Source organism: Felis catus, chromosome F2 (assembly GCF_018350175.1).
Source record: "Felis catus isolate Fca126 chromosome F2, F.catus_Fca126_mat1.0, whole genome shotgun sequence".
Lineage (NCBI taxonomy): Eukaryota > Metazoa > Chordata > Mammalia > Carnivora > Felidae > Felis > Felis catus.
The window spans coordinates 29,597,466-29,625,441 of record NC_058385.1 but is presented as its reverse complement, the minus strand read 5'-3'; the positions used below and the strand labels follow the sequence as shown (position 1 = coordinate 29,625,441).

Genomic DNA, 27,976 nt, shown 5'->3' with positions numbered 1-27,976 from the left:
TATAGTGTGAGCAAACTTTCTTCATTTGAATCAGCTAATTCTGATATTGATAATGATTACAGTTTACCATTTGAATTTAACTCTATTTAAAAAGAGAAATAATCAGTGTCACCTTGGTGGCTCAGTCCGTTAAGCGTCTGACTTTGGCTCAGGTCATGATCTCACGGTTCGTGAGTATGAGCCCTGTTTTTGGGCTCTGTGCTGAAAACTCAGAGCCTGGAGCCTGTTTCAGATTCTGTGTCTCCCTCTCTCTGCTCCTCCCCTGCTTGTGCTCTCTCTCTCTAAGAATAAACATTTTTTAAAAAGAGAAATAATCAGATACAAGCTATAGATTTAAGTACTTTATATACATTGAATTTCTTTAAGATGCATATTCTTCTTCTTATATAAATAGCGAGGAAAGCAGGAGGAGGAACTAGTATTTATCAGGTGCCTTTTCTAGGCAAGGGCACGAAACTGCATGTTTCACAAGATACAAACGTAGCTGACTTTGATAGTGATATCCAGTGTACTTTTCTCTACTGAATGGATAACTGAAATATTGAAGATTCTGAATGGAGCTGACACGCAAGCATAGCACATATTTGGAAAGCTGGCAGAGTGTGTTATCAATATGGCTTAAAGTGCTAATCTAGACCCAACAGAAGCGCCTCAAAATAGAGGTAGTGTCCAACTGTCGATTCCATATGTCAGTAGGATTTGTCCTGAAGATATTACAGCTGACTTCCTGGCCAGATCTATTAGTATCATGTGGTAATGATGGAAGGGTAAGATTACTGACAAAAGATCCCAGGCTGTAATAAATCCACCAACATGAAGTGGATGCTTTTTGCAATGTAACTCCTGTCCCAAGCCAGACGTGTATGGGAATGACCAATAACAAGGGATCCAAAAACTTTTCCTTGGTACACTGAGGATCCTATGCCAAATAAGCACGGTGTTACCCCCAATAAAGTGGTCTAAAGAAACCCCAACAAAAGATTGGAAGTGCAGTTTCAAACATTAATGTCTAGCTGCTTTCTGTTGGGAATTGAAAGAAACAGCCAACATTGCAAGATGTGCAAACAGAGAAGCTCTCTGGCAGAAGCTTAGAGCCAGCAAGGCACAGGGTGCGTATCACCTTCTCTGCAAAAGTGGCTGGCTTTGTGGGTCTGATTAAAATCCCAGTACGTGCATATTGTTTGGAGAACTGCATGTTAAAATTGCAACTGTACATACTCATTTATGATCTATTAACATCAGTAGTTTCAACCTTAAAGAATATAAGACTGTATTCAGAACACTCTTGGTCAGACTGCAAAGGTATGCATTCATTCACTCTGTCAATATTTGCTGAGTGGCTGCCACTCTTGCTGGTTTTGGAGTTATAGCTGCACGGACAAAGAGTGCCTGTGCTCATGGAGGTTATATTCTAAAGGGAATCATGCAACCATAAATACAAAGGCCAGTATATAAGATGCTTTCATATAGGGAAAGGAACAGAAGATCATGGGATAAGGCTGAGGTAGGGATGGGCAGGAGAGCTTTAGAATGACTGCTCAGAGTGGATTTGTCTGAGAACATGATGCTTGAACAGGATAGAAGAAAATGGAGAGGAAGCAGCTCTGTTATGACCTGAAGGATGATCATTCCAGGAGGTAAACAGCTAGTTATAAAAGATCCAGGGTAAGGACAAACTCTTTATGTTCAAGAGCTAGAAAGAAAAAGCCATGGTAGTCTTTCAATAAATGTTTGTCAAACTGAGGTGAACAAAGTGTATTGTGTCCACTTAAACAATGGACATCAAGAGAAAAGTTAAAGTAGCCTAAAGCATAAAGAAAGATATTGTTTTAATAATGCATTGATTGCCAGGACGCTCTTCCTCTAAGAATTATAGGTCATTTTGCAAGTGGAGGATAATGAATGTATTTTTTAGGTCAACTTTGACATGTGATCTAAAACCAGTGGTATGTGAGAATAATGGACCAGGAGAACTTTTTTGTATTTCTTGGTGAAATTTTCATATTTGAATATACTGTAAAATAATTCTATTTTAATTTACCCAATTATGTTTAGCCATACAGCTTTTAGATTAGTGTTTGAGGGATGCAGAGAAAAATAGGTAGACATTACAGCGGACAATCAGACAACATGACTCAGGGCCCACATCTTCTGAGTCTGGGTCTCTGTATTGCAAGCTCAAATGCCACCTTCTGGAATAGACTCTATGCATGCTGTCTTTTGGCCCAAGCTCTGAGGATATACATGTGCAGAAAACTTGGTTTATGTGGTTACCAGTGTGGACTCATATGGAGAGAGGAACAATGAGCTATATCTGTTTGACACGGTCACATCCTGACTATGCCATGATTCAGTACTACAAGAAATAACATGAAGTAGCAGGTCCCAGTTAAGAGTTTAGAAACATGAATGAAGAGTCTAGCTAAGTGATTCTCAGCGCTAACTATATATTCACATGCTATGGGGACACATTTACAAATGTCAGTGTCCAGGCCCAATCCCTGCTCAACTGAAGCCAACTGAAGGCCTGGGCATTGGTATGTTGTAAAAAGTTTCCCAAGTGGTTCTAATGTGTAGCCATGGTTGAAAACTCTAGTCTAATTCAGAGGAATTTAATAATTCTGTATAGCCTTTAGGATAAAGTTGGTTTGATTTTAATTATCTTAGTCTTTGCATCTCATATATCATTTGGATACTTCTTTCAACATTTCCTTAAAGATCAGAACTTACGATCCAAAAGATTAACGTAGTGGGAAAGTCTTCTTTTCCTTCCTTCCTTCCTTTTTCCTTCTTTTTTACTTTGCTTTTTAAAAAATGTCTCTTCCTCTAAAACCTATTCTGGACATTGAAAACTTTTAAAAATCTATAAATAGTTCATGATAATTAAATTTAAAACTTCATGTATGCAGTATTTAGAAATTAAGATTTACTTCTAAGAAATAGTGAGGTTGTTATAATAAAGACATTCATGTAAGACTCTTCCAAATGTATGAAATAAAAAACTTGCATTTGGGGCTGGTGTAGAGAGAGGAAAGAAAAAGCTAGACTATGGTAATTGCGATAATTGAGGATAATTACATCTTTGAGCTTCCAGCCAGCTATATGAGAAGGGAAGAGAAAAGGAAATATGACTTTTCGTATGTATAGTTGAGTTATTTAAAAAGGCAAACTAAGCTATCAGGATAAAAAACCTTTTCCAGGCACTAAAATCTCTGAGTTTATCACACAAACACACCAAGCTTTATGTAGTACACAATAGAACAATGTCATTAATAGTTTTACCAAAAGATGAAGATAAGCAAATCATGACAGTTTCTGATATTACTGTTTTATAATAGCCACTTCTTTAAGACATTAGTCAATCGGTTCAGCTGCTACCTAATGCAGCCCTCATTCATGACAACAGGACCACGTCAGTGACAACATGGAGGATGTTCGTATTCCAGTTAACCAGGGTAGGACACTGTCCTTCAGTCCACCTGAAAGCCATATCCAATAATAGGTTATGGAAAAAGGCATCAGGTCACAACTCTGTTAGGAAATGAAAGATTGGAATTTGATCTTTCAGCCTATCCCTACCCTTTACAATTTTTATGGTGGTAGTACTATGAAACAGTCTTGGGAGAATATTTATAGTGTGAGGACTTTACTGAAATCACGGTGTCTTAGATGGATCCTGGCTGCAGAATCAAAGACTTGTGATAGATTAGTGAATGTTTCGGAATGTCTCAGATTGTTTTTAATCATGTTCTCAAGAAGATGAGGGGCGCCTGGGTGGCGCAGTCGGTTAAGCGTCCGACTTCAGCCAGGTCACGATCTCGCAGTCCGTGAGTTCGAGCCCCGCGTCGGGCTCTGGGCTGATGGCTCAGAGCCTGGAGCCTGTTTCTGATTCTGTGTCTCCCTCTCTCTCTGCCCCTCCCCCGTTCATGCTCTGTCTCTCTCTGTCCCAAAAATAAATAAATGTTGAAAAAAAAAATTAAAAAAAAAAAAAAGAAGATGAAATATAGGACGTAGGTGACTGCTAGTGGACCAGTTGTCCCTAAAATTTGCTTATTCCTGATATAATATTCCAGTATATCAGGAAATAAAATGAAGTCGGATTTCAAAGAGTTTGAAGAAAGGTCTAAGAAAAGTTATGTAAAAAAAAAAAGGTTAACTGCTTCTCTTAAATTTCAGCCATAGCAATGTATTGTTTTACAATTAGTATTGAGAAGTCTCATATCCACTATAAATAATTGCTTACAAAAACAAGTGGAATGAAGCCTGGCCTAGCTTACTTAATCCAATAGGATTGAAATGATAAATACTAACGTCTTTCCCCAATAGTAATAACTAGATGTCAGTCACTATTTTGATTTTTTTAATGAGTTTTCTTTTTGTCCTGAAAACACATCTTCTTGTTCCTTATGTAAGTATATTTTTCTTGAAGTCTTTCTGTCATAGAGGCATGAGAAATAAAGGAATGATCCTCTCGAGATCAGATCCCACTATTACATTTCCCACAGTATGCATTTACAGAGCTGCTGCTATGGCTGTGCAGTGCACCCCCCACACCTCTAGGAGGCACCACTCACATGGTCCAGTCTATGCTCTCAGCACAAGCAGAGCCACTCGGACTCTCAGTGGCAGAGAAGAGTGAACTCACATTCTTGACTCCATGTGCAAAAGTTCTTTGAGTTCCCATGTTCCATTTTTTGAGTTACTAATAGTTTTACCTTATACTCCATAAATATCTGTATTTCTTTTCTTACTAGAGTTAAAATTGAGTAACTTGGACACGCAGAAGATGCGTCCCAAAAAGGCCAGCACCTTTTTCTGGATCTTACCACAGCACATCTCTACCACGTGCCTCTCCCATCCTGTGAAGCTTGCCACCTTAGGCCACTCCCCTACCTCTCAGTTTAAAGCCTTTGAAATGTTTCTTCCCCCAAAGAGGTGAAAACATGGCATAAAGAAATGCAGGGTGGGGGATGTCAAAGCCTTACCCTGATAATTAGCTCTTACTGTGCCATCTGAAGACTCTTCTTGTTCTCTGCTTTTCAGAGAAAATGGAAATTGGGGCAGAGGGACTACACTGACTATTTAAGGTACAGAGTGCTTTGACATCAGCAGGGGAAGAAGGCTATCTCTAAAATGTCAGTGTTAGGAACCATATTCTGGGTCTCTCCCACACATCTCTTAATACTGTGGCATATAATGTGAATTCCAAATGCGATCCCTCATCTTGGAAGCCACTGTGACACTCAAAATATAAAACTCTCCAAATTTGAGGCATTGGGGTGGCTCAGTCAGTTAAGTGCCCGACTCTTGATTTTGGCTCAGGTCATGATCTCACAGTTCATGGGAGTGAACCCACATCAGGCTCTGTGCTGACAGCATGGAGCCTGCTTGGGATCCTCTCTCCCCTCCTCTCTCTGCCCCTTTCTCGTTTGTGCATGCTCTCTCTCTCTCAAAATACATACATCAACAACAACAACAAAAAACCCTCTCCAAATTACACTAAGACTTTCCATAAACACAGCCTCAACCCATAACTTCCATTTTATTCATGATTTACAAACAGAGAAAATGGGAAATCTGGAGGGAGAAGATGTGATTTTCATTAGCTATGAAGATTTTCAAAATTGCATTAGTTTCAGTTCATTAGGTCTTATAATCACATTAGCTACATGACATTGTAAGGAGAGGATGTGCCCTGCGGAGATCCCCCTGTGGATTTCCCTGGAGTCTCACTACCTCTTGGTACACTGGGACTCAATACGGGATTCGAGTTTTCCTTTCATGGGATGAACCGATAGAAACGATACAGCATATAGAAGCCATGTTTACAAAAACATTTCCTCTCGTCCTTCCCTAATTCTTCCCACAGTGATTTCCCTGGCCAAATGCTGTGTCAGTTTTGAGGGCTTCTGAACTTTTGAAAAATTGATGAGTGACTTCCACCTCATTAGGATTCCCACTGGGCTCGTAGCAAACTCTGAGCCAAGGGTTTTCGGTGAACTCCTCACTTCAGAATCACTTAGGATACGTGCTAAAAATACAGATTCATGGGGCGCCTGGGTGGCTTAGTCGGTTAAGCGGCCGACTTCGGCTCAGGTCACGATCTCGCGGTCCGTGAGTTCGAGCCCCGCGTCGGGCTCTGTGCGGACAGCTCAGAGCCTGGAGCCTGTTTCGGATTCTGTGTCTCCCTCTCTCTGACCCTCCCCCGTTCATGCTCTGTCTCTCTCTGTCTCAAAAATAAATAAGCGTTAAAAAAAAAAAACATTTAAAAATACAGATTCTTGGGCCCCACTCCAACTCTATCATGTCAGAATATCTGAGGGTCAGGCCTGGGCATTGGCAGCATAGCAAGTGCCCTGGGTGTTGTGAAGCAGGACTTGAGAGAGGGTTCTGGAGGACATCTGTGCAATGGCTGGCGCTCTCCCAAGGCCTGGGAAGGAAGGCATGTGCCAAGCGATGAGGCCAGTGGATGGAGGGACCTGGAACCGTGCACTTTAATACATCAGGGGTAGTTACTCGGGAAGGTCACAGCCAAAATACTCCTCCCTCCAAGCTGAGGAAACACTGTCTTACTCAGAAGTGCAGTACTCTTCTATCCTGCCGTGTCTGTCCTCAGAATCCTATAGTTCACTCCATGTTGCCTTTTCTATCTAGTCCAGAGTCTTCTGGCTGCCTAGCATACGAGTGGCTCTGGAATGAGCGTGGACCTTTTCCGAAGGAGGTGACTCATTCCGGTTGTGGAGTTCCCTGTTTGGTCACGTCAGACCTTGTAAGAACAGAATCTCCAAGGTGTAGTCACTCTGTTATACCTGGTCCCCTACCTCTGCCGGTATGGTTTTATCTTCCCTAGATTGGGCAAAGGAAGAAAGGAAAATAAATGTATCGATGTAGACAGGTACGTACATACGTCATTCTTAAATTCACAAAGTAACCCATGGGTTAAGACCAGCTGTCGGTAAAATGACAAAAAAAAAGGCCCCCAAATCTCTTCCCCTTGCCTACCTCAGACACACAGTGCCTGCATTTTGGCCTCACCCCTCTCATCCTTCTCCTTCCCCTCCCTGTTCCTTACCAGCTGACTTGGTCTGTTCCAGTAATTTATGCCTTCGTAAGATTTTAAATGCACATGCCCACGCTTGCGTGAATATTTGTTAAGCTTCCTCTCACCATAAAGTGAAAGCAGCTATTCTCCCACTTAGTAGGGACATGGTGAGGCTCTCCACGTGCCTTCCCTGGTCCTTGAAATCTGGCCTGTCCCCAGGGGCTGGCCGACCCTGACTGTGATTGAGTGCGTGCAGGGAAATGGTCCTTCGCCCCCTGTGAACATGCAAAGGCTGTCTTTGGAATCCACCAGACACATTGAGGACAGTTCTCAGCTTGAAACAACATCAGTCCAAGGGCACTGCAGCTGTGTCCATGCCATGGGGCCTCTGCCACCAGGCTACACAGAATCAAGCTGCAGTTATTGTGACTAATGCAATATGGTGGAAGGGAAAGGGCTTGTGGCTTTTTGTTTCTTTCTGATTTCACATGCATGGAATTCAACAATGGGTTTTCTTAATCTTTGATCAAAATATAGCTCTGTATTAAGACCTTAATTCAAAACACTTTTGCCCTCTTGCATATTGAGTTTTGCAATTAAATTGCCTCAAACCAGTCTAGTCTCATATTCAAGGGCTGATTAGAAGATGAAACAGTGTTTAGTGTATAGTAGGGATTTAGCAATTATTTTTTTAATGAATTACAGAGTGTCAAAGAGTAAAATACACTTTGTGCCTTGGTGTTAAAGAGTAAGAAACATCAGAGGTATTCGTCAAGCAACTAATGAAACCAACCCAAAGAACTATTTTTAAAAACAGAGACTGAGAACTTCTCCAGAATGTTCTATTACATTTGGAACCTCTTCAGGCTTATCAAGTACTGAGGTTGGAAATTAGATAGATGCCTTTCAGACTTGCTTTCTGTGTAAGATCTTCCTAAATTTGGGCATGTGGCTCTTTAAAAAGCCTCAGAAGCTTCCAGCAGCAGCATTTTCTCTCTCCGTTACCTGTGTATGCCCATCTGCATATTTTTGGTTTTGTCTTTGCATTCTGTTTAAAGGCTGTTATAAATAGGAATTATCGATGTGTAACTATGCCAACTAGATGTTGATGACTCTAGTCAGAGACTCCTAAGTCATCCCTGCAGCCAGTGTTTGGTGCTGGTCTCTCCGGTCAGGCACTGTTGGGATGGATTCCTGGCACTGGACATGGGACTAAAAAGGCTGCCTGCGATTCTTCCTCCTAACATTCCTGTAACTGCTGTAGCCTTGTCAGGTGTTCCAGGGAATTTCTAAGACTGTGCTGTCTGGGGAGTTGAAACTATTGATCACACTGAGAATTTCACGTTCTTGCTGAGTCGACAGCAAGTCCCTCTGGGTGGAGAGTCCTGAATTTTTATTTTAGACCTGAGGAATTTCTGGCTACTTTCATAAAATGATAGAGTCTCAGAGCTGGAAAGAAACTTTATAAATGGCCTCATTTTTCAGGAGAAACTGAGGCACGAGAGGTTTGGGCTTGGTTAATTACATGGAAAAGAACAGATGATGTGTCCACTCACTGCCATTTTATGGGACCCTGGATTGGTAAAGAGCTAGTACTTATATGGGAATGAAGAGAGTCCTAAGATGCAGGGGCTCTGTGACCTCATTTTCACATAACTCTGAATGAGACGAAGTCCAAGCTTCAGTACTAGGGATCTGGCTGGGTGGCCCTTCCATCCTTGTTGGAGGGAAGATGAACGTCTACGCTATAGTACGACTCCAAATAATGGTCCTTGGCCAGCAGCCTAGATCTCACCTGGCAGCCAGTTACAAACGCAGAATTCAGAATCTGCACCTTAACAAGATCCCCAGGTGATCTGTAGACACACTGAAGTGCTGTTCTTGAACAGTCTTCTCAAATTTCAGCCTGCATCACCATCACCTGGAGGGCTTGTTAAAAACTGAGGGCCCCACCCCAGACTTCCTGATTCATAAGCCTCAGGGAAACCCAGAATTCTACATTTTTAACAAGTTGCCAAATGACCCTGAGGCTTCTGGACCAGGACCAACCTTTGAGAAGCGCTGCCCTACTAGAACCACTGCCCGGCCGCTTCTCTGCACAGAGCTGGGGAATCTTCTATAGCCTGTTCCTGGCAGAAAGTCTTGAGGATGAGCCCCGAGAACCTCCACTTTCAAATACAAGTTCTGACTTACTCTAACATAGCTAGTCCCAGCCCCGAGTAGTTCCCGGTAACAGCAGCAAGTGACCCACATGCATGTTTTTGGAAGATTTGGGAGTCAATAAAAAGTCTGTTGTCTGCTGGTTTTATAATACAAAGGACGCACGGTGTTTTTAAAATACAGTCGAGAAGAGGGGCTCCTGGGCAGCTTAGTCGGTTGAGCGTCCGACTCTTGGTTTCGGCTCGGGTCATGATCTCAGTTTCATGAGCTCGAGCCACGTGTCTGGCTCTGTACTGACGACACAGAGCCTGCTTGGGATTCTGTCTCTCCCTCTCTCTACCCCCCTGCTGCTCATGCTGTCTCTGTCTCTCTCAAAATAAATAAACTTAAAAAATAAATAAATAAAAATAAAACTTAGTCAAGATGAGAACGAAGATGACCGTGGTGGAGCAGGCGCCGGGTGGCACGTTGAGCCACATGCTCGCCGGCATCCATGGAAAACAGGAACTCTGAAGTCAGCCGAGCTTACGGTAATGAACAAGTAGAAATACATCAGAAGGTGCGGTAGAGACAGCCGACTGCTTTGTCCAGCCTTGCTGTAGCTCACAGTGAAACCCGTGCTACAAAGTGGGATTCCCCTGGTACGCGACAAATTGCCATCTCCTCTTAAATTGCATCTCTTCCATCTTGAGAGTTTACCTTTCCCAGGGTAAGCACCCTTTGATGTGCTGTCTCAATGAGGCAGCACGGTTCGGGTGAGGGCTTGGTAAAAGCTAATCGGCGTGTGATGGATACTGGAGCATTTATAATTAGCTGTCCGACCACGGTCCAACCAACTAGTGAATGTGATCACCTAAATGTCATCAGCCATGAATGGAGGATTTGAGAGACGTTTATGTCAAAGGGTAAATTTCTGAACCTCACAGCAAAGACAATGAAGTTGTTCTTGGTTAAGTCTTGTACTATTATGAACGAGAAGGTGGCTGAATCACCGTGCCCAAGAAGCCAAATGAAACCAGTGCAAAACAATGCTTAACAGAGCAGTACTGTGAAATCCTGGCCTCAGTAAACTGGCCTGCGTGCTAACACCAAATCCTCACAAGACACGGGCAAGGGCCATAAAGTATTCTCGATCCCTTGGAAGGAGGACACATGATGAATGCGTGGCTGGGAATGAGAAGTGGGCAAACCCGAAGAGAGGGAACATTCTTCTCTCTGGTGCTAAAGACATGATAGAGAGAGGTTCAGATTGCCAAGAGGGTGAGGCTTTTGTGTCCCGGACAGGCAGCCACCTGGGGATTATGAACACCATGGGGATGGTCACCGCCCCATCTGTGAGAACACACTGCTGGGCACTAGGCTAGGGTAGAAAGTGCCAGGGACACTGAGTCAGGAAACCTAGAGCTGCATGACCCTAGACATTGTACTTAGCTTTGAACTTTGGTTTCCTCATCCATAAGTAGATACAGTGGCCCGACCCCAAAGGCCCATGAGGATTAAATAGCATAACGTGCAGAAAGTGGCTGACGTGTTGCATGTGCTCAGGCGTTTTCAGTGTTTTTAATTTCAAGCCTTTGAGTCAAAACTGGTGTGCGGTAGGTCTCTTCAGGACCTGGGTAGGGTCAAGATGATCACTAGTAGGATGGAGCCAGTACCGTGGAAGTCCGTCTGCCTGGTAGCCTGACAAGCAGACTTTTGGAACTCCTCACGTCCCCCATGGAATTTCAACATCATTCGAAAATACTGAGAAAAGGGGTTTCTTCTGGTCCTTCCTGTCTCTGAAGGCCTGGTCAATATCCATCCCTTCATGGATGCCTTTTCTCTTCCGATCTGTTAGTTCCTTCAACTGTGTATTCATTCGGATGATTAAATGCCTACTGTGTGTGCTGCACACTAGGGCTGCGGCTGTGAACCGGATAGGTCTGTTCATGGCGTCGCCTTTTGGAACTTAGGCCGGCGGAGGAGACAGCGCAAAGCTTCCTCATTTCCATGTTGAATAATGCCACAAAGGAGAAAGCTTCTTCAGGCTTTTATGAAACAGGCCTAAAACTAAAGCAGTGCGGGGGGGAAGGGGATTGAAGTGCATCGTCAGGAAAGTCGCTCCAAGGAAGTGACACTACACTGAGATCTAAAGAATGGTGAGGCTTTCATCAGATGAAAAACGTGGGAAGAAGAGCCAAGAATAGTTAAGGCTCCTCTTTCCCTTGAGACATGTAAGACTTAGCACCTTTTGAGGGCTAGACGAGCCGGGAAGGCATGAAAGACGGTTGCTGAGAAGGGGTCAGAGGAACACCAAGCTTGGACGCTACAGTTGGTGAGCAGCCATGCACACAGACACCAGCATTGTCACTGCTGTGCCTTTTCTCGAGAGACGTTCAGCTGCTTCGATGACAGGACAAAGAAGCCAGGTGGCTGTGTTCATTCCCGAGTTAAGGCTTTGCCTTAAGACATACTTGGCGTATTTTTTAATTATTTGCTTGATGTGCTCGTCTCTTTTATTCTCCTCCTCTCCCTTGCCTTATAAATTATTCAAGTTGCATTTTGAGAGTCAGCTTGGGAATTTACTCCTCATTGTTCCTACAGAAATAAGTATTCAATAAAAATTTCTTGATTGGTTCCTACTTTCCAGTTTATTGTAGATGCTGAGAATAGGGTGGGAGATGAAGTGGACACATCCCCACCCTCAGGGAGCTCTGAATTCAGATCAGATGAACAAACATGGAAGGCACAGGAGATATAGACCCTAAAGCCAAAACTGCACATTTTGCATGAAGACTTGCTTATGCAAAATGAAACCCCTTTTTACCTGTGTACCTCCTCTGGTCTCTGAGAATCAATCATTATCTCCCCCTTTCCCTCTCCTCCCTCCCTGTCTTGAGATTTGCCATTAAAAAATAAAAAACAAAAAGAAAAAACCAAAAACCTTGGCAATTGGTTTTCAAGTCAGGATATGAGCAAAAGCAACCTTAGAAGTTATTCCTCATCCATCAAAGTCTCTTACCTTTTGGCTTTTCTGAAGGCAAAAAACCAAAATGGCGACGGGGCTTTTATAAACAGTAAACGATGTTACTTCTGTAGTGTAAGTTTAATGTATTTTTGAAGACAAGTGAGAGCCACACAGACCCCTCCTCCTGAAAGGGTCAGCTTTCCCGTTTCCTGTGTGGATCAATACGTTTGGTATGTACGAAAAGTAATCAGGTTACACTGACAGATGGCCTTAAGGATTTATAACTCGCTCTTCAAATGAATGCCTGGCTCTTGCTGTCTTCAGCAGCAACCCCTCCATAACAGGATCAGCCAGTGACGCTAAAGGTTTCCAGGTTCCTGTCTCTTGTGCTCACAGGTAGTGTGCTTCCCTTAGGCGGCTACCAAAGAAATGTCAAGCCATTGCTCCGTAGTGATGTTTTAAAACTTATAGTTCAAGAAACTATAAGCAAGAAAACCTTACCTTTACCACCTTCCGCTCTTTGGATATATTTCCCCCAACTCAGGAAAAAAGAGAAATCAAGACATCTTTGTTTTTTTTGTTTTTTTTTTAATGTTTTTATTTTTGAGAGAGACCAGAGTGCGAATGGGGGAGGGGCAGAGAGACAGGCACAGAATCCAAAGCAGGATCCAGGCTCTCAGCTGTCGGCACAGAGCCTGACGTGGGGCTTGAACTCACGGACCGTGAGATCGTGACCTGAGTGGCAGTCAGACACTTAACAGACTAAGCCACCCAGGCGCCCCAGAAATCAGGACGTCTTTGTAATGACCTTATTTGGCAGAGAACCATTGTTCCTTAGCCAGAGGGACGGCAAACATTTGCTTAGATGGCTGGTCAACGCTCAACCGGAGTACAGCATACAGGCTTGCCTGTATCACAGTCTCCTTACTCTGAAATCTACCTGAATTTCAATATTTTAGCTTCAAACTCTTTCAGGGCACTTCTATTGAGAGGTTAATTTAGCCTTAGCACGTGCATCTGCGAATGTGCCTCACAGGACAGGAGCCCTGCAGGGAATTTAGCTCCTCAGCCATTGTGAAATTTGTTCGGCTAATCTGTAGCTCATAAAGCGTCATTTTAACTCATGGTTCCCACACCTGGTAATGACCAGGAAGGAGGAATATTCCCATGGGGTTGGGTCCTGTCCTCATTTTGTTCATCAGTGAGGGGTCATGAGCGGAGGCGGTTTCTATCATACTTAATTATGAGTTGAGCAGGACGGCTGTAAAATGGTAATGACTGTCATTACCAACCTAAACCTGCTTCGGAGGAACTGAAGTGTCTGCTTCTGCAACTAATCTCACCGGCCATCCCAACTCTACCAAATTGTTACTTGCAGAATTTGCCGTGATCAGAGCACCTACCTGTTAAGAGTGTTATAAAAAAATTAAAAAAAATAAAAATAGCTGTCATCTGGTTGTCACCTTTCATTAATTTCATCTGGTTTTTGTTTTCTTTCCTGTTGGAATTGATTTTGGTGGCTGATAGTCTAGGCTAATGAAGACAAAATGCCTAGCACAAGGCACCAACCGCAGGTATAGCGGTCGCTCCTTGGAGGCTGAAAATAGGATTATATCGCCACCTTGTGTTTAATAGTGGCACCTGCTTTTTAAAGTAAAAGGCCATCAGTGTTTCTACTGATTGAATCGCCTATTGGTTAGAAACATAAATGGATGTAAAAGGATAAGAGATTCTGGAGAAGAATAATTTTGCTCAAAATAATTATTCAGGCAAACTTTTAAGATCCTTTCAGAGGCTCCTCAACAGATGTTCTATAACCTCACGTACTGACCCTTCTTGGCCAAATGACAAATTCCCACAGTAGTTTGAATTCTATAAAATTGGGGTGGATGGATGGAACCATTGCCTATGTTACAACGATATCACACATTTGTCTTAAGTGACAGTCTCAGCCGTGACTGTATATCAGTGCAGCCAATAATGAAGTCTGTTCTAAAACAAAAATAACTGATGTGCAACTATTACTCTAAGTGAATATTATGATTTTCTGCAACTCATCTTGGTGCGGCATTTGGGTGCCGTCATAAATTTTAGTTGAGGTGCAATGAATGCTGTTCCTTTTCCCTATGTTAAGTAACTCATAGAATATTTATGCATGTGGTCTGACAACGAAATATCTTTGAAGCTTCGAGAAAATAATATTCTATAGTTGGATATAATTTTATTGAGTCATGTAAGAACAGGGTTAAAAGAAATAGGCTTAAATCTCTCTTAAATGAGAGATCACTCCAAATTGTTCATGTATTTCTGCTGGTATGGATTAATTCTAGGTACTCGGAAAATACCGCGCTTGATATAGGCATTAGCAGAAAATTAGATGGTCCTCAGGACCAGTAACAGTGTCATGGACTTTGGAGCCTTAGATCATCTTTTCCACATGGAACCTGGTCGGTAAAAGGGCACAGTGAGTGGTCTGGAAAATGTCATCATTGTGTCAGGAGTGTTCCTTTTCAGGGCGACTTTTTACTTCCCACACACTGTGCCTCCTGTCCTCTTATTCTGACTCTCTGTTGCTAATCCTGAGAGAAGCCTTTTGGCCACATGGAAAGACACTGACCCGCTCACTCCTCAGAACACACTAACTTGACCCCTGCGTTTAACCTCAGTGAAAACCAGTGCATGAGACGGGCCATCGCACTGCTCGGACAGCCCTGGACCATCCACACAAGGCCTGTGCTCCCCATCCCCACCAAGAAAAAAGAACATGGAAGTCATGTGCATCTGTGCAGGAGGGGGCAGCCCATCTACACACATGCGGGGGGGGGGGGGGGACAGTCCTGTCTTAATTGTAGATAAGACACCAAAATTTAAGGAGATGACCAGAGAAGGAATGGGCAAGAGAATTTGGAAATGGAAGTCCAGAGAAAGGAAGAGACCAGGAGAGAAGAATTGACGAGTGCAGACCTCTGAAATAGGAATAAACCCACCCGGGAGGTCCTGCTGTGAGTGAGAGTCAGAGGTCATGTATGTGTAAACCCTTGCACTCTGCCAGGCCTGCTGCGACCGGTGGTGTTCGGGTCCTCCTGTCGAGTTTCACTTCAAGGCTTCTGAGAGGTGGACGCGGCCCAAAAACCAGGAGCCCCCATCCTGAGGGATTACAATGTATCTGGCTCAGAAACATGATGATGATCATTCTTCCCACGGGGAGATTCTTGTCCACCTAAAAGTAGTCCTTTCAGTAGCTTTTCAACAAATTTTAGTTGAAGGAGAGTGCCAGGAGCTTTGACACATTTTCTCTGAGTGACATCTTTTATTCAGTATCTCGTAATAACCCGCTTTCATCCTCTCTCTCCCTACACTGTGCTGGTAGGCTGGGCACCCCACGTATTTTCATTGTATTCTACCGGCTTTCCCCGATGAGGGAGAGAGAGAAAAGAAGGAAACGTGTACAGAAACAGAGAAAGGCCCTACAGATTACACACTCGCTTCCTGGATGGATATCTGGCTTTTGAATAATTCACACAGCAAACTATTTTCTAGGAATCTGGCACTTTATAAATAGACATTGATTAAATCTGTTGTATGAGCGAATGAGTGAAGGAAGGAAGGAACAAACAAATGCCTGCGCAACAGATACCTTTTGTGTTTCCTAAACCGTGTTATCCTTTGGACCTGTATATGAAAATTGATACCCTGTGTATTCATAGGTCGCCTTGATTTATGTGCCTGCTTGACTATATTTTAGTAACGGTGGTGCCAATTTGTAGTCTAAATTTAAAGTAAATTATTCATTGCCTCAACAAATCAGGAGAGACGTGCTGGTCATTTTCATTCGGTGGGAGCCGTCCAGGGGCAACCGCGCAAGAGCAATTTGACCATCCGTTACTGCACGCGTGTGGTGTTTGCAGGTGCGACTTCAAACCGACATAGGAAGACGGTCCCTATCACACCGGAAGTTGTACGTTTCTATATTTACAGAGCACTAGGAAGTGTTCGTGTTGATTCAGGGACCTAAGGAAGATACGGACTTCATCAAGAATAGTCTGCATACATTGTAGACAAAAGCTTCTTTTTCTCCAGCTTTTTATTATTCTTCAACCTTAAATATGCGGATAAATGCAATGTGTTTCACTCAGAGGAAATCCGGTCCAGTTCAACTGCCTTTGCTGAAATGGTTTTTATTCTCCGAGCCCTCAAGGCGTGCTCCTCTTTGGCCCTAAGCCCTCCAGGCGCTGGCTGGATGCGGACAGCGCAGGGCTCCCGAGATGCAGTTATGGCTCTTTCAGAGAAGCAAATGAAAATGTAAACGTGGACAGTCTTTTGCACGACAAAAAAGTTTTTTGAGTTCTGATCCATTAACACAATAATTTGCTTACTTTATTCGTGAAACTTGATATTAAGTTATAGGCTATTCCTTTTAAGATGGAATATTCTAGAACTGAGCAAAGCAGACATTCTATAAATGAGGCCTCTCTGACAAGAGATCATTGTTCAAAAAAATTGGGGGAGGGGGTGCCTGGGTGGCTCAGTCGGTTGGGCGTCCGACTCTTGGTTCGTCTCAGGTCATGATCTCACGGTTTCGTGGGTTGGAGCCCGGTGTCGGGCTCCTAGCTGACAGGGCGGAGCCTGCTTTGGATTCTCTGTCTCCCTCTCTCCGCCCCTCCCCCACTTGCGCTATCTCTGTCTCTCTCAAAATAAATAAATAAACTTAAAAAGTTTTTTTTCTTACATTTTTTTATTTGAGGGGTGCCTGGGTGGCTCGGTCGGGGTAAGTGGCCAACTCTTGGTTTCTGCTCAGGTCATAAACTCACAGTTGCATGAATTTGAGCCCCATGTCAGGCTCTGCACCGACAGTGTGGAGCCCGCTTGGGATTCTGTCTCCCTCTCTCCCTCTGCCCTTCCACTGCTATCCCCCTCTCAAAATAAATAAATAAACTTAAACATTTTCTTTTTATGTGAGTAGAGTTGATACACAGTGTTACATTAGTTCCAGGTGTCCGGCATAGCGATTCAATTTCTATTCGTTATGCTGTGCTCACCACAGTTGTAGCTACCATCTGTCACCATGCAACGCTATTACAGTACTAGTGACTGTATTCCCTCTGCTGTGCCTTTTATTCCCATGACTTATTCATTCCATAACTGGAAGCCTGTATCTCCCATGACAATCATTAATTTTTGGTATATGGCTCTATTTTTCAAAATCTGTCACTCTTGAAATATTTCCCAGAACTCATGTGGCCATTTGCATTTAGAAGCATTGTCGCCGGGATGGGGAGCAAGCTGTACCCCCGTTGAGAAGGACCTTCCTCGCGGGGCTGAGACTACAGGTTTAGAGTCAGAAATGGCTCGACTCATATCCTCACCGGCCACTTAGCATCTGTGACATCGTAGGAGAACTCACTCAGTGTCTCCGCCATTCAACTTCCTTGTCTGAAAAATGGGGATGAGCAGGGCCTTCTCACCGTCTTGTAGCAGTTCAGTGAGGAAAGCCTATAGCAAGAGTCCCAGGACACGCCAGGTCCGAAAATGTACTGGATACAGCTCCCATGCCTCATTTGTAGTTGCTTATAAATAGATCTTATTTACTGCTGATGATGTATTCTTAGCACATACTTTCATCTGTTCGTTTGAAAATGTACTTATTGAGGGCTCGCAGAAGCACGGTGAGAGCCGGCCCTGAAAACAGTTACATATTCACAGTAGATAACTGTTACGAAAGTGAATAAAAGACATTCTCTTTCGTTAATTGTATTGGCCTTAGACCTTCTCGAAGAAAAGTAGGTTTGGGAGCTAGGGAGATAGGTGGGGAAATGTGAACTGCATTTTTGTGAAAGCTATAATAAATGCTTTACACCGCTCTGGGAAAAAAAAATGCAAATAAGCACTTATTTGCTATGGACTATCTGGAATTTTATTTGAGGACATTAAGAATCTGTCCCCAAACATAGCAAACTAACAAGCCACGCATTGCCTGAAGCACTGCTGGGTACTCGTGCATTCCCACTGTACGTTTTTAGGTTAGGAAAACAAAGGCCTGGACAACAGAGGGGACTTGCCCCGAGGCAGGTGTCCAGGTGAGTGCAGGGCGTCCCGCACACACATCCTTGCCTTTGCTCTAAGGCTTCCTCCTGACATGCACTAATCACAAGATTGTGTCACTTCACGTGAGAAGCTGTCTCAAAACACAGTGGTCTCTCTGCAGGAGGACGAAGCACTCTGTGCCCATGTTACCACCTGTGAAGGACTGACTGACCCACCAGCTTGTGCCACTTCTTGCTCCCGCCATGGGACCTTCGGGGAGCGTGCTGAGCAGCGGACAGATGCAGGTGGTCCTGTGGGGCAGTTTGGCGGCTCTCGTCACTTTCTTCCTCATCAGTTTCCTCGTCTTTCTGTGCTCCAGTTGTGACAGGTGAGATCTCCTGTGTATCCGCCGGAACCTTGAAATAACCCGTTCCCTGTGCCCAGAAGACTCTTCGTAGGAAAAGCACGTTATAAACAGAATCCTGCTACACAGACATTCACAGAAACCCCTGTGTTTCTAAAGTTAACTAGCTTCCGTGCTGCAGAGCACCTCAGGACGTTTTTTGTATTCATCGAATGAAAATCCATGCTTGATTTTGCTCAGGAGCAACTGGGAGAACCCTTGTATACGAAACTTCCCAAAATGAAATTCTTGCCGTTCTTTTGAGCACGTCGTTGTTAAAATTTATATTGTGTTTTCCTGTCAATGGACATTTGGAAATCTTAGTATGATGTGCATGAAAGATACTCTTTGCTGCCACTTGACAGTTACTGATTATAATTGCTATTACGTGGTTTGAAAGGACCATTCAAGTTTTGTGATCTAGAACTGCAATTTCTTAAGAAACATTAATTTTCCTAGAAGAGAGATGAAATAATCATCTTGGTTGTTTTTAGAGTTATGCTTCTTCTCCCCTTCCATGTCTCCCTCATTTGGAATATCTGTACCCCCCCCCCCCCCATAAAAGCTCTTTGCTCAGAACCAAAGGTCTTTCTAACATGTTGGGAGTGATTTCCCAGGTGTTCAGATGCTGTTAGGATATTTTGCAGGAGCGCCTGGGTGGCTCAGTCAGTTAAACGGCTGACTTCGGCTCAGGTCATGATCTCGTGGTCCGTGAGTTCGAGCCCCATGTCAGGCTCTGCGCTGCCAGCTCAGAGCCTGGAGGCTGCTTCGGATTCTGTGTCTCCCTCTCTTTCTGCCTCTCCCCTGCTTGCTCTCTCTCTCGCTCTCTCAAAAATGAATAAATGTTAAAATTGTAAAATAAGAAGGATACATGCAGCCTCCTGGCAGATTGGTGCCGTGGGGCTGGAGCAAACCAGCCAGTCTACCTCCAAACCTTCCTCTCAGTAACTTCAGGAGAGACCCAACAAGGGTCATTTACAAATCTGACAGGACTTCCTACCCTGAAGTCTCTGTCAAGAAGAGGAAAGTCAGACTCTCCCAACCAAGTAGCCTTCCAGTCTCCTCCCAGTTTAGACCTGGAGCTCTACAGCTGGATCTGAGTCTGCTCAGGAAGGTGCAAAAATAGAGGCTGGTGGAGTTTGCTCCCCTGGACTAGGGAGGGCCTGCCTGTAATTATTTACACTCCCACTAGGCGTCACTGTTGCCTTGACAAATGTGGGACATGTATTCTCTAGTATGGATGGCTTTCCTTAGACTGTCCTGAGTAAAAATAAATTCTATTTTTATTCGATGGACTTTTCCATAGACTGGAAGTACATATGACTCATCCTGAGAGCATGTATCCTTCCCAACGTGCCAAAATTTGTATTTTCTTTCATTTTTTTCCCAGTCCCATTGCACTGGGTAGTCGACTCTGAGTTTGTCTGGATTTTCTTTTAAAAAAGGGAAAAAACAGGTAAAATTATTTCTAGCATTCTAGAGTCGAGACAAGTTTCTGCTCAGGAATGTGCCTCAGTCCTCTTGTGAACTTGTATTTTCTACTCTGGGAGAAAGAGAGCTAGAGAGGTGACGGGTCTCATGCTGTGACTTGACCCCCCTCAGACCCTGACGCCTGCAAAGGAGTGATGGAGTCACGGTCCAGCTTTTGCTTCTTTGGCAAAACAAACCAGGATCCTAAAAGATTTAAATGCGGACAAATATTCAGATAGCCAAGGGGAGCATCTGTTTGATCTTAGACGGCACGTTTGACGTTACAGCAATGTTTTCTGTTCCATTTCAGAGAAAAGAAGCCGAGACAGCACAGCGGGGACCACGAGAACCTGATGAACGTGGTGAGCCCATATACACGTCTGTGTGTGCTTTCGAACACCGGCCACTTGTCTAAGTGTGTTCCCACAAGCTGGCAACCTGAGGGAAACCGAGGGAAGGAGGTCACCAGAGTTAACTGGCTGCCTAGAGTCCTCCCTCTGAAGGACTCTTACTCAGCGTGGCTAGAGGCCTGTGCAATTAGCCGGGTTGGTTGGGAGAGTTTCAGAAATGGATGCAATCGTGCTGTTCCCGGAAGGATCCTGAGAGCGCGCCAACCTACTGCAGGGAGCCCCTGCCCGGCTCCAGCCTAGTATTGGTTTGCTAGGGCTGCATAACAAAGGATCACAAACAGTGGGGCTTCAATACCAAATGTATTGTCTTGACGTTCTGGAGGCCAGAAATGGAGATCCAGGTATCAGTGGGGTTGGCTGGCTCTTCTGAGAGCCTGGAGGGTGAATCTGTTCCAGGCCTGTCTCCCAGCTTCTGGGGGTTTGCCGCTCCGCGTGGTCTTCTCCCTGTGTCTCTCCATGTGGTCTTTCCTCTGCATGTCTCTGTCCAAGCTTCCTCGTTTGGTAAGGACTCCAATGTGACCTCATCTTATTGAGTTTCATCTGCAAGGACCCTGTTCCAAATAAGGTCACATTCCTAAGATATCGGAGGTTAGGACTTCACCTCTGAAGTTTGGGGAGTATCCAGTTCAACCAGTAACAGCTGGTCATGAAGCTAACCAAAAGGTAGGACCCCCGTCGGCCTCGATGTGGCCTGGCTGGGTTTCCACAGCTCTCACATGGGGTGCTGTCGAGCCACAAGGGGCTCTTAGACCCACCCTGCTGAGGAGCACCCTGAGTGTCGGGGTCATGCCCTTACCTGGCTGAGCACTTCCAGCAGCTGGGGAGGGGGCCACCCCGTATTCACAGGGCTGACTTCGTCGGTCTTGCTCGAGCCCCATGGAGGTGCTAAAACAGAGAAGGTGTCTCCGTTCGCTGACATAATTCCTTAAGATCAAGCAAAATCTGCTGTCGGGAAGAGGGTGTGAAATAGGCAGCCAGCAGACAGAGCTTACCCAGGAGAGGTCTCCGGGCCCAGTCACCGCTCCCCCACCAAGGGTGTGCAAGGCTCTTGTATCCCAAGCAGGCTGGAGTTGTTGGGGCTTCTCTCCTCCGGGAGCCCCTAGGGTGTCCTTGCCTCCTCCTCTGCACGCACACCTCACCCGCTGCTGTTCTGCGTTCTCAGCTCTCCCTTTGCCCTCTTTCTTACCCCCATTCCAGTCTCTGGCTGTCAACCCCACTTCTCAGCTGTGCACAGCGCCCCCGTCCAGCGCACAGAGCACAGATCGCTGCTGTGGTGGCATCGAGAGGGTGGAGGGGCGCCTCGGTGGCTCAGTCGATTAAGCCTCCCACTCTTTTTTTTTTATAAATGTTTGTTTATTTTTGAGAGAGTGCAAGCAGGGGAGGGGCAGAGAGAGAGAGACACACACACAGAATGTGAAGCAGGCTCCAGGCTCTGAGCCATCGGCACAGAACCCCATGCAGGGCTCAGACTCACGAATGGGAAGATCATGACCTGAGCTGAAGTCAGATGCTTAACCGACTGAGCCCCCCAGGCGCCCTGTGCAACTCTTGATTTAGGCTCAGGTCAAAGATTTCATGGTCTGTGAGTTTGAGCCCCATGTCGGGCTCTGCACTGACAGGGCAAAGCCTGCTTGGGATCCTCTCTATCCCCCCTCTGTCTGCCCCTCCCCAGCCCATGCACACATACACGTGTGCACCGTCTCTCTCTCTAAATAAATAACAAATGTTTTTTAAAAAGTTGGGGGAGATGGGGGTTAGCTCTGCTGTTGCTTCTCCCACACGTAGGTCCCTGGTCCTGGCTTTCTTCACCACCCCCCCCCCATGCTCCTTGGTGCCGGTTGGGGCTAGAGGAAGGGCTTCTGTCTCTGTCCTCCTCCCAGATTCCTTCCCTGTGCTGCTACACCCCTGGTGGGGCCCAGGGAGCCGTCAGCAAGCCCCCCTGCGTGTGGTTCTGATGCGTGCCCCAGCGTGAGAACTCCTGCTGCAGACCTTCAATGCCTGCGTGGCCCAGGGTCAGGGACGAGGTCGAAGGTAGTGGCACGGGGGATGAAAGGAAAATGCAGGCTGTTCCCGTGCCGTATCCTTAACTAATAACCGCACAGCCTCTCTTCTACAAACGTGTGGGGGAGAGCACGCAAAAGCACGTGTTCACACGGGCCGTGGTACGTGAGCTCACACACACCCACCACAGCCTTCCACCCGGCTCTCTTTAAGAGCTTCTCTCTCAGCTGCTCGATCTTATTCAACTTGCAGATTCGCCACTTAGACCAAAGAAGCCCCCCAAGTCAGCCTCGCCTCCGCACCCCACCCCCGATCGCAGCTCTTGTACGTCCTTGCTCCCTCCTAAGCCCCAGATGGGCCACCACTAAAGCCTAGCCTGAAAAGATCCAGAGGCATGGGGGTGTCCTGAAGTTTGCTCCTTGTGCTACAGAGAGAGGGAGGCTCACTCCAGGCTCCTCTGGGGGCGTTTTCTCACGGAAGCTGAGAGGAGAAGTGGTGGCTAGGACCCAGGTTCTGCTGCTTCAGCAGCGATGGGTACTTATGCTGTGATGAGCCGACCTGGGAGCTTCCCCCCCTCACACCTGGCTCCTGTCTGGGTGCAACCTTTCTGGGATATGAGAGCCTGCACCTTAAGCTCCCGGCGTCCTTACGCAATGACCCACCTCCTGGCACCCTTCACTCAGGAGCAGCGTGAAACTGAAACAGCGGACTCTCAGTTAAGGGTTCATGACATAGCATGAGCTATTTGCTTTATTATTATTATTATTATTATTATTATTATTATTATTATCTGGTTCCCAGTAAGAAGTCAGAGAATTTGTGAGGCCAAGTAGCCAAGCTTCTGGTGCTGTTTATATCAGAATTTCCCTGTGGAATCCTAGAACATAGGCCAAGTGTGGCCTCCTGGGTCATGCACACTGTATTCTGTGAGAAGGATTTGGGGACAGGTCACATTAGCAGTGATTCAGGCTGCTACATGGAACCAGTTGGGCATTTAAAGAAACGTGTGCTTTCTGACTACTTGTTTATTCCATATAGTATCTCCGTATTCGAGCCCAGTAGAAAAAACCTTCAATGACTTTCTTCCCTCCAAGCATCCAGAATTTGTGAGAATGAGAAAGATTTGCAAACCTACTATTTAACATGATTGTTCTTGTGAACCTTAAAGCAGAGACTTGGCTGGTTATGAAAGTCTCAGAAATCAATTATAGTATCTGTCTTCGACCAGACTTAAGCCTCTTCCCTTCAGATGGCATATTTGTCTTGGTGTGGCATGCCTTTAAGAATAGCATTTTGGGGGCGCCTGGGTGGCGCAGTCGGTTGAGCGTCCGACTTCAGCCAGGTCACGATCTCGCGGTCCGGGAGTTCAAGCCCCGCGTCAGGCTCTGGGCTGATGGCTCAGAGCCTGGAGCCTGTTTCCGATTCTGTGTCTCCCTCTCTCTCTGCCCCTCCCCCGTTCATGCTCTGTTTCTCTCTGTCCCAAAAATAAAATAAAAAACGTTGAAAAAAAAATTAAAAAAAAAAAAACAAAACAAACAAACAAACAAAAAAACCAAAAGAATAGCATTTTGTGGGTCGCCTGGTTGGTTCAGTCGGTTGAGCATCTGACTCTTGATTTCAGCTCAGGTCATAACAGGGTCATGGAATCAAACCCCATGCACATCAGGCTCCTCACTGAGTGTGGAGTCTGCTTAAGATTCTCTGTCTCTCTCTCTCTCTCTCTCTCTCTCTCTGCCCCTCTTCTCTGATCACATGCGCACATGTTCTGTCTAAAATAAAATTTTTAAAATGTTTTTAATGTTTATTTCCTTTTGAGAAAGAGAGAACACAAGCAGGACAGGGGCAGAGAGAGGGAGACAAAGAATCCAAAGCAGGCTCCAGGATCTGAACTGTCAGCACAGAGCCCAACGTGGAGCTCAAACACGAACCGCAAGATCATGACCTGAGCCAAAGTCCGATGTTTATCCAACTGAGCCATGCAGGCGCCCCTAAAATTAAATTTTTTTTAAAAAAACAGCATTTTACAGAGCCTGTGGTATAAGGAAGGATGCGGCTGCTCTCTGCTGGGGTCAGTTCTGACCAGCACTGGGCCTTTTGGCCACCTTCTCACCTTAAGCTAAGGGGACTGATCCCTCATGACCTACCTGTAGCCCAGTTGAAGACCCCAGCTGGAAAGCTCTGCAAATGGTCTTGAAGATTCCCAGTGCCCCGAAGATTCTAGAACAATTCTGTCCAACAGAGCTTTCCACTGTGATGGAAGTGTTCTGTACCTGATCTGCAGTAACCACTAGCCACCCGTAGCTGATGAGCATTCAGAGTGTGACTAGCAATTCAATTTTGTTTAATTTCACTTAGTTTAAGTGGATTTGGGTTTTTGTTGCTGCGGTTTTAATTTTTAGAAAAAGCCATGGCCACTCTCCTCTGCCCGCAGTCTGATTGTTCATGTGGTATGTTTGTTTTGCAGCCTTCTGACAAGGAGATGTTCAGCCGCTCAATAACTAGCCTGGCCACAGATGCACCTGCCAGCAGTGAACAGAACGGAATACTCACCAATGGGGACAGTAAGTTACGCAAAAATACGAGCTTTCCATGCAGACCCCATCACATTTCAAAAAACGTAGCTCAAAAATTAGCAAATGTGTTCTTGCCCACTCTTGGTATTCTACCAGTTTTAGTGAATGTCCTCTCATTTGGATGAAAAGCTAATATTTATTAATTGGTTTCTCTGTGCCATTGCTCTAAGATCTGTTTGTATACTAACCCATCCATACAACTACTATAAGATTACTGATATTGATATTCTCACTCCCTGTAAGATAGCTGTTGTTACTGTCCACAGCTTAGAGGTGAAGAAACCGCAGCACATTGCTGCTTCGACAGATCACCACAAACTTAGTGCCTTAGAAGAACTGAAATGTATTAACTTACGGCTTTAAAGTACCAGCAGAAATGCACTTCTTCCTGGAGGCTCTAGGGGTGAATCTGTTCCCTTACCTGTTTCAGCTCCTAGAGGCTGCCTGCATTTCTTGATTCCTAGCCTTTCCCTCCATCTTTACACCTCTCCCCAACTCTCTTGCCCCACTCTGTCACTTAAAGGGACTCTCGGGGCGCCTGGGTGGCTCAGTTGGTTCAGCATCTGACTTCAGCTCAGGTCATGATCTCACAGCTCATGAGTTAGAGCCCTACATGAGGCTCTGTGCTGACAGCTCAGAACCCGCTTTAGATCCTCTCTCTCTCCCCTCTCCCCTACTCTCTCTCAAAAAATAAATAAACATTAAAAAAAAAAAAAAGACTCTCATGATTACGTTGGGCCCACCTGGGTGACCCAGGCTACTCTCCTTCTCAGGGTCAGCTGATAGTTCACCTGTATCCTTAATTCCTCTCTGGCCACGTAGCATAACACACACATACACAGGTTCCAGAGGGTAGGACATGGACACCTTTTGGAGGCCATAATTCTGCCCGCCATGGAGAGGCTCATAATTTGCCTGAGATCACAGTCAGTGTGCTGACGATCTGTAATCTGAGTGCTGGGCACACCTCTGGATCCACTCTGCACACCGCCTGTTGCACGCACGGAGTGCTGTCCCTGACAAAAATAGCAACTACACTTGCTTCACACTGTCCAGTTTACAAAGTGCTTTCACCTGAGGTAGGAGGTTGTCCTGTACCCCGTGTCCTGCTAAGGAAACTTGGCGGGGGCAGGGGGTGGGCAGTATCTACCCCAGAATCTGCAGACTCCAGTGCTTGTTCTCTGACCACCATGACACATGTCTGGGGCCAGAGGGCAAAAGTTCAACCCCTCTGTGATGAGTAAAGTAAACCTAGGGTGGTACCTGCCGTTGTGTCAGACACTGTCCTGGGCTGCAGGGGTCTCAGAGAATCCCAGTCTAGTCCATAAAGATTAAAACTCATAAGTTATAAACACACACATACGTACATATGTAAAGACTATATATCATATATAAGAACTATATATTATATAAGGAGCATGTAAGATAAATGTATGAATATAAATATACATATTTTAGTACACATTTATTCGTATATACTTATACTTTTTATGCTTACACATGAAGAATAGATAGTATATAAAGAACATATAATAGAGCAACAGTAATTTAATAACTTGTTCACTACAATGTAGGTATCAGAAGGGCGGGGCTGGCTTTGTTGATGTACTCCAACCATCTCTGGCACACAGTAGGCACTCAGAAAACATGACTGAATGGTTTCACACAGTAACATTTCTGTGCAAATCGAAGGATTTCACATTTGGGTTTTCTAATTTGAGGTAGAAATGGTAGGGGGAAGGGCAGTGAGATGGAAGGAAGAGGCACAGGCGTGCAGTCCCTTTGTTACACTGGTTTAGGGCACATTTTTGCCCCCTTGTTTCCATCGTGTCTGTCAAACAAAAGTGACCACTGAAAGGGAATGGTTTCCAGTTATTCCTTCCAAACGGGAGGAGGCCGGTAAGGCCAGGGAAGGTGGCCACCATACATGCCCCCCATTTTGGTGCCCAGCCACTCACGGTCTGGCTCCAGGGAATATCACTTTCTTCCTCTGGTCACGTTAGGCACTCTGCCTACCAGAGTCCCACCAATAAGCAATGAAAGTAACTGTGAACCAAATTAATAGCCAAGACAACTTATTAAATATTGTATTAGAAAGATGTAATAGCTGGTTTTAGTTTCAACTGTGGTTGAAATAAGAATATCAAGTAACAATCATACCATCTGTAATTTGCAGTTTAGAGTCCAATAAAAAGCACCTTGATTTAACCTAACCTCGCATTATCCAATTCACTGTAATAATTATTTAAAGAATTGTCTTTCCTCATTTTTAATACTTCTGCTGCCTTAGTTCTTTCAGAAGACAGTACTCTGACCTGCATGCAACATTATGAGGAAGTCCAGACCTCAGCTTCAGATCTGCTGGACTCCCAGGACAGCTCAGGGAAGCCAAAATGTCATCAGAGCCGGGAACTGCCCAGAATTCCTCCTGACAGCGCCGTGGACATGATGCTCAACGCGAGAGCCGTGGATGGGGACCAGGGCCTGGGGACGGAAGGGCCGTACGAAGTACTCAAGGATAGTTCCTCCCAAGAAAATATGGTGGAGGACTGCTTGTATGAAACTGTGAAAGAAATAAAGGAGGTGGCGGCAGCTGTGAACCCAGGGAAAGGCCATGGCAGCAGGTCAAAGTCAACTTCCGCTTTGAAAGAGCTTCCGGGGCCTCAAGCCCCCCAAGCAGACTTTGCTGAGTATGCCTCGGTGGACAGAAACAAAAAATGTCGACAGAGTGTTAATGCAGAGACTGTTCTTGGAAATTCATGCGATCTGGAAGAGGAAGCCCCACCACCTGTCCCCGTTAAACTTCTGGATGAGAATGAAAACCTTCAGGAGAAGAGAGAGAGCAAGACAGGAGACGAAGGAGCCACAGAGGGGACCAGTGAAACCAACAAGGTAGGCCCCCATGTTTGTGCTTCATGTGCTTTTGTCACGATTAGGAATCTAGCT

The 27,976-nt window shown here is 45.2% G+C and overlaps 1 protein-coding gene and 1 long non-coding RNA gene across 3 annotated transcripts in view; one reads left to right on the top strand and one right to left on the bottom strand.

Annotated features, from left to right (window-relative positions):
- The window catches only part of PAG1 (phosphoprotein membrane anchor with glycosphingolipid microdomains 1), a 145,609-nt gene that overhangs the window by 100,781 nt on the left and 16,852 nt on the right, over window positions 1-27,976 (top strand). For both annotated transcript variants that reach the window (XM_003999919.6, XM_045050151.1), the window contains exons 3-6: window positions 18,355-18,561; window positions 20,357-20,408; window positions 24,922-25,018; window positions 27,321-27,922. In XM_003999919.6, coding sequence (XP_003999968.2) covers window positions 18,437-18,561; window positions 20,357-20,408; window positions 24,922-25,018; window positions 27,321-27,922 — 876 coding nt within the window. In that variant the 5' untranslated portion in view covers window positions 18,355-18,436. The remainder of the gene's footprint in view (window positions 1-18,354; window positions 18,562-20,356; window positions 20,409-24,921; window positions 25,019-27,320; window positions 27,923-27,976) is intronic.
- LOC109496065 lies at window positions 12,861-24,779 on the bottom strand. Its single transcript, XR_006592728.1, has 3 exons — window positions 24,602-24,779; window positions 21,253-21,341; window positions 12,861-16,428 (listed from the first exon to the last, which is right to left on the bottom strand). It is a non-coding gene; the product is annotated as an uncharacterized LOC109496065 (long non-coding RNA).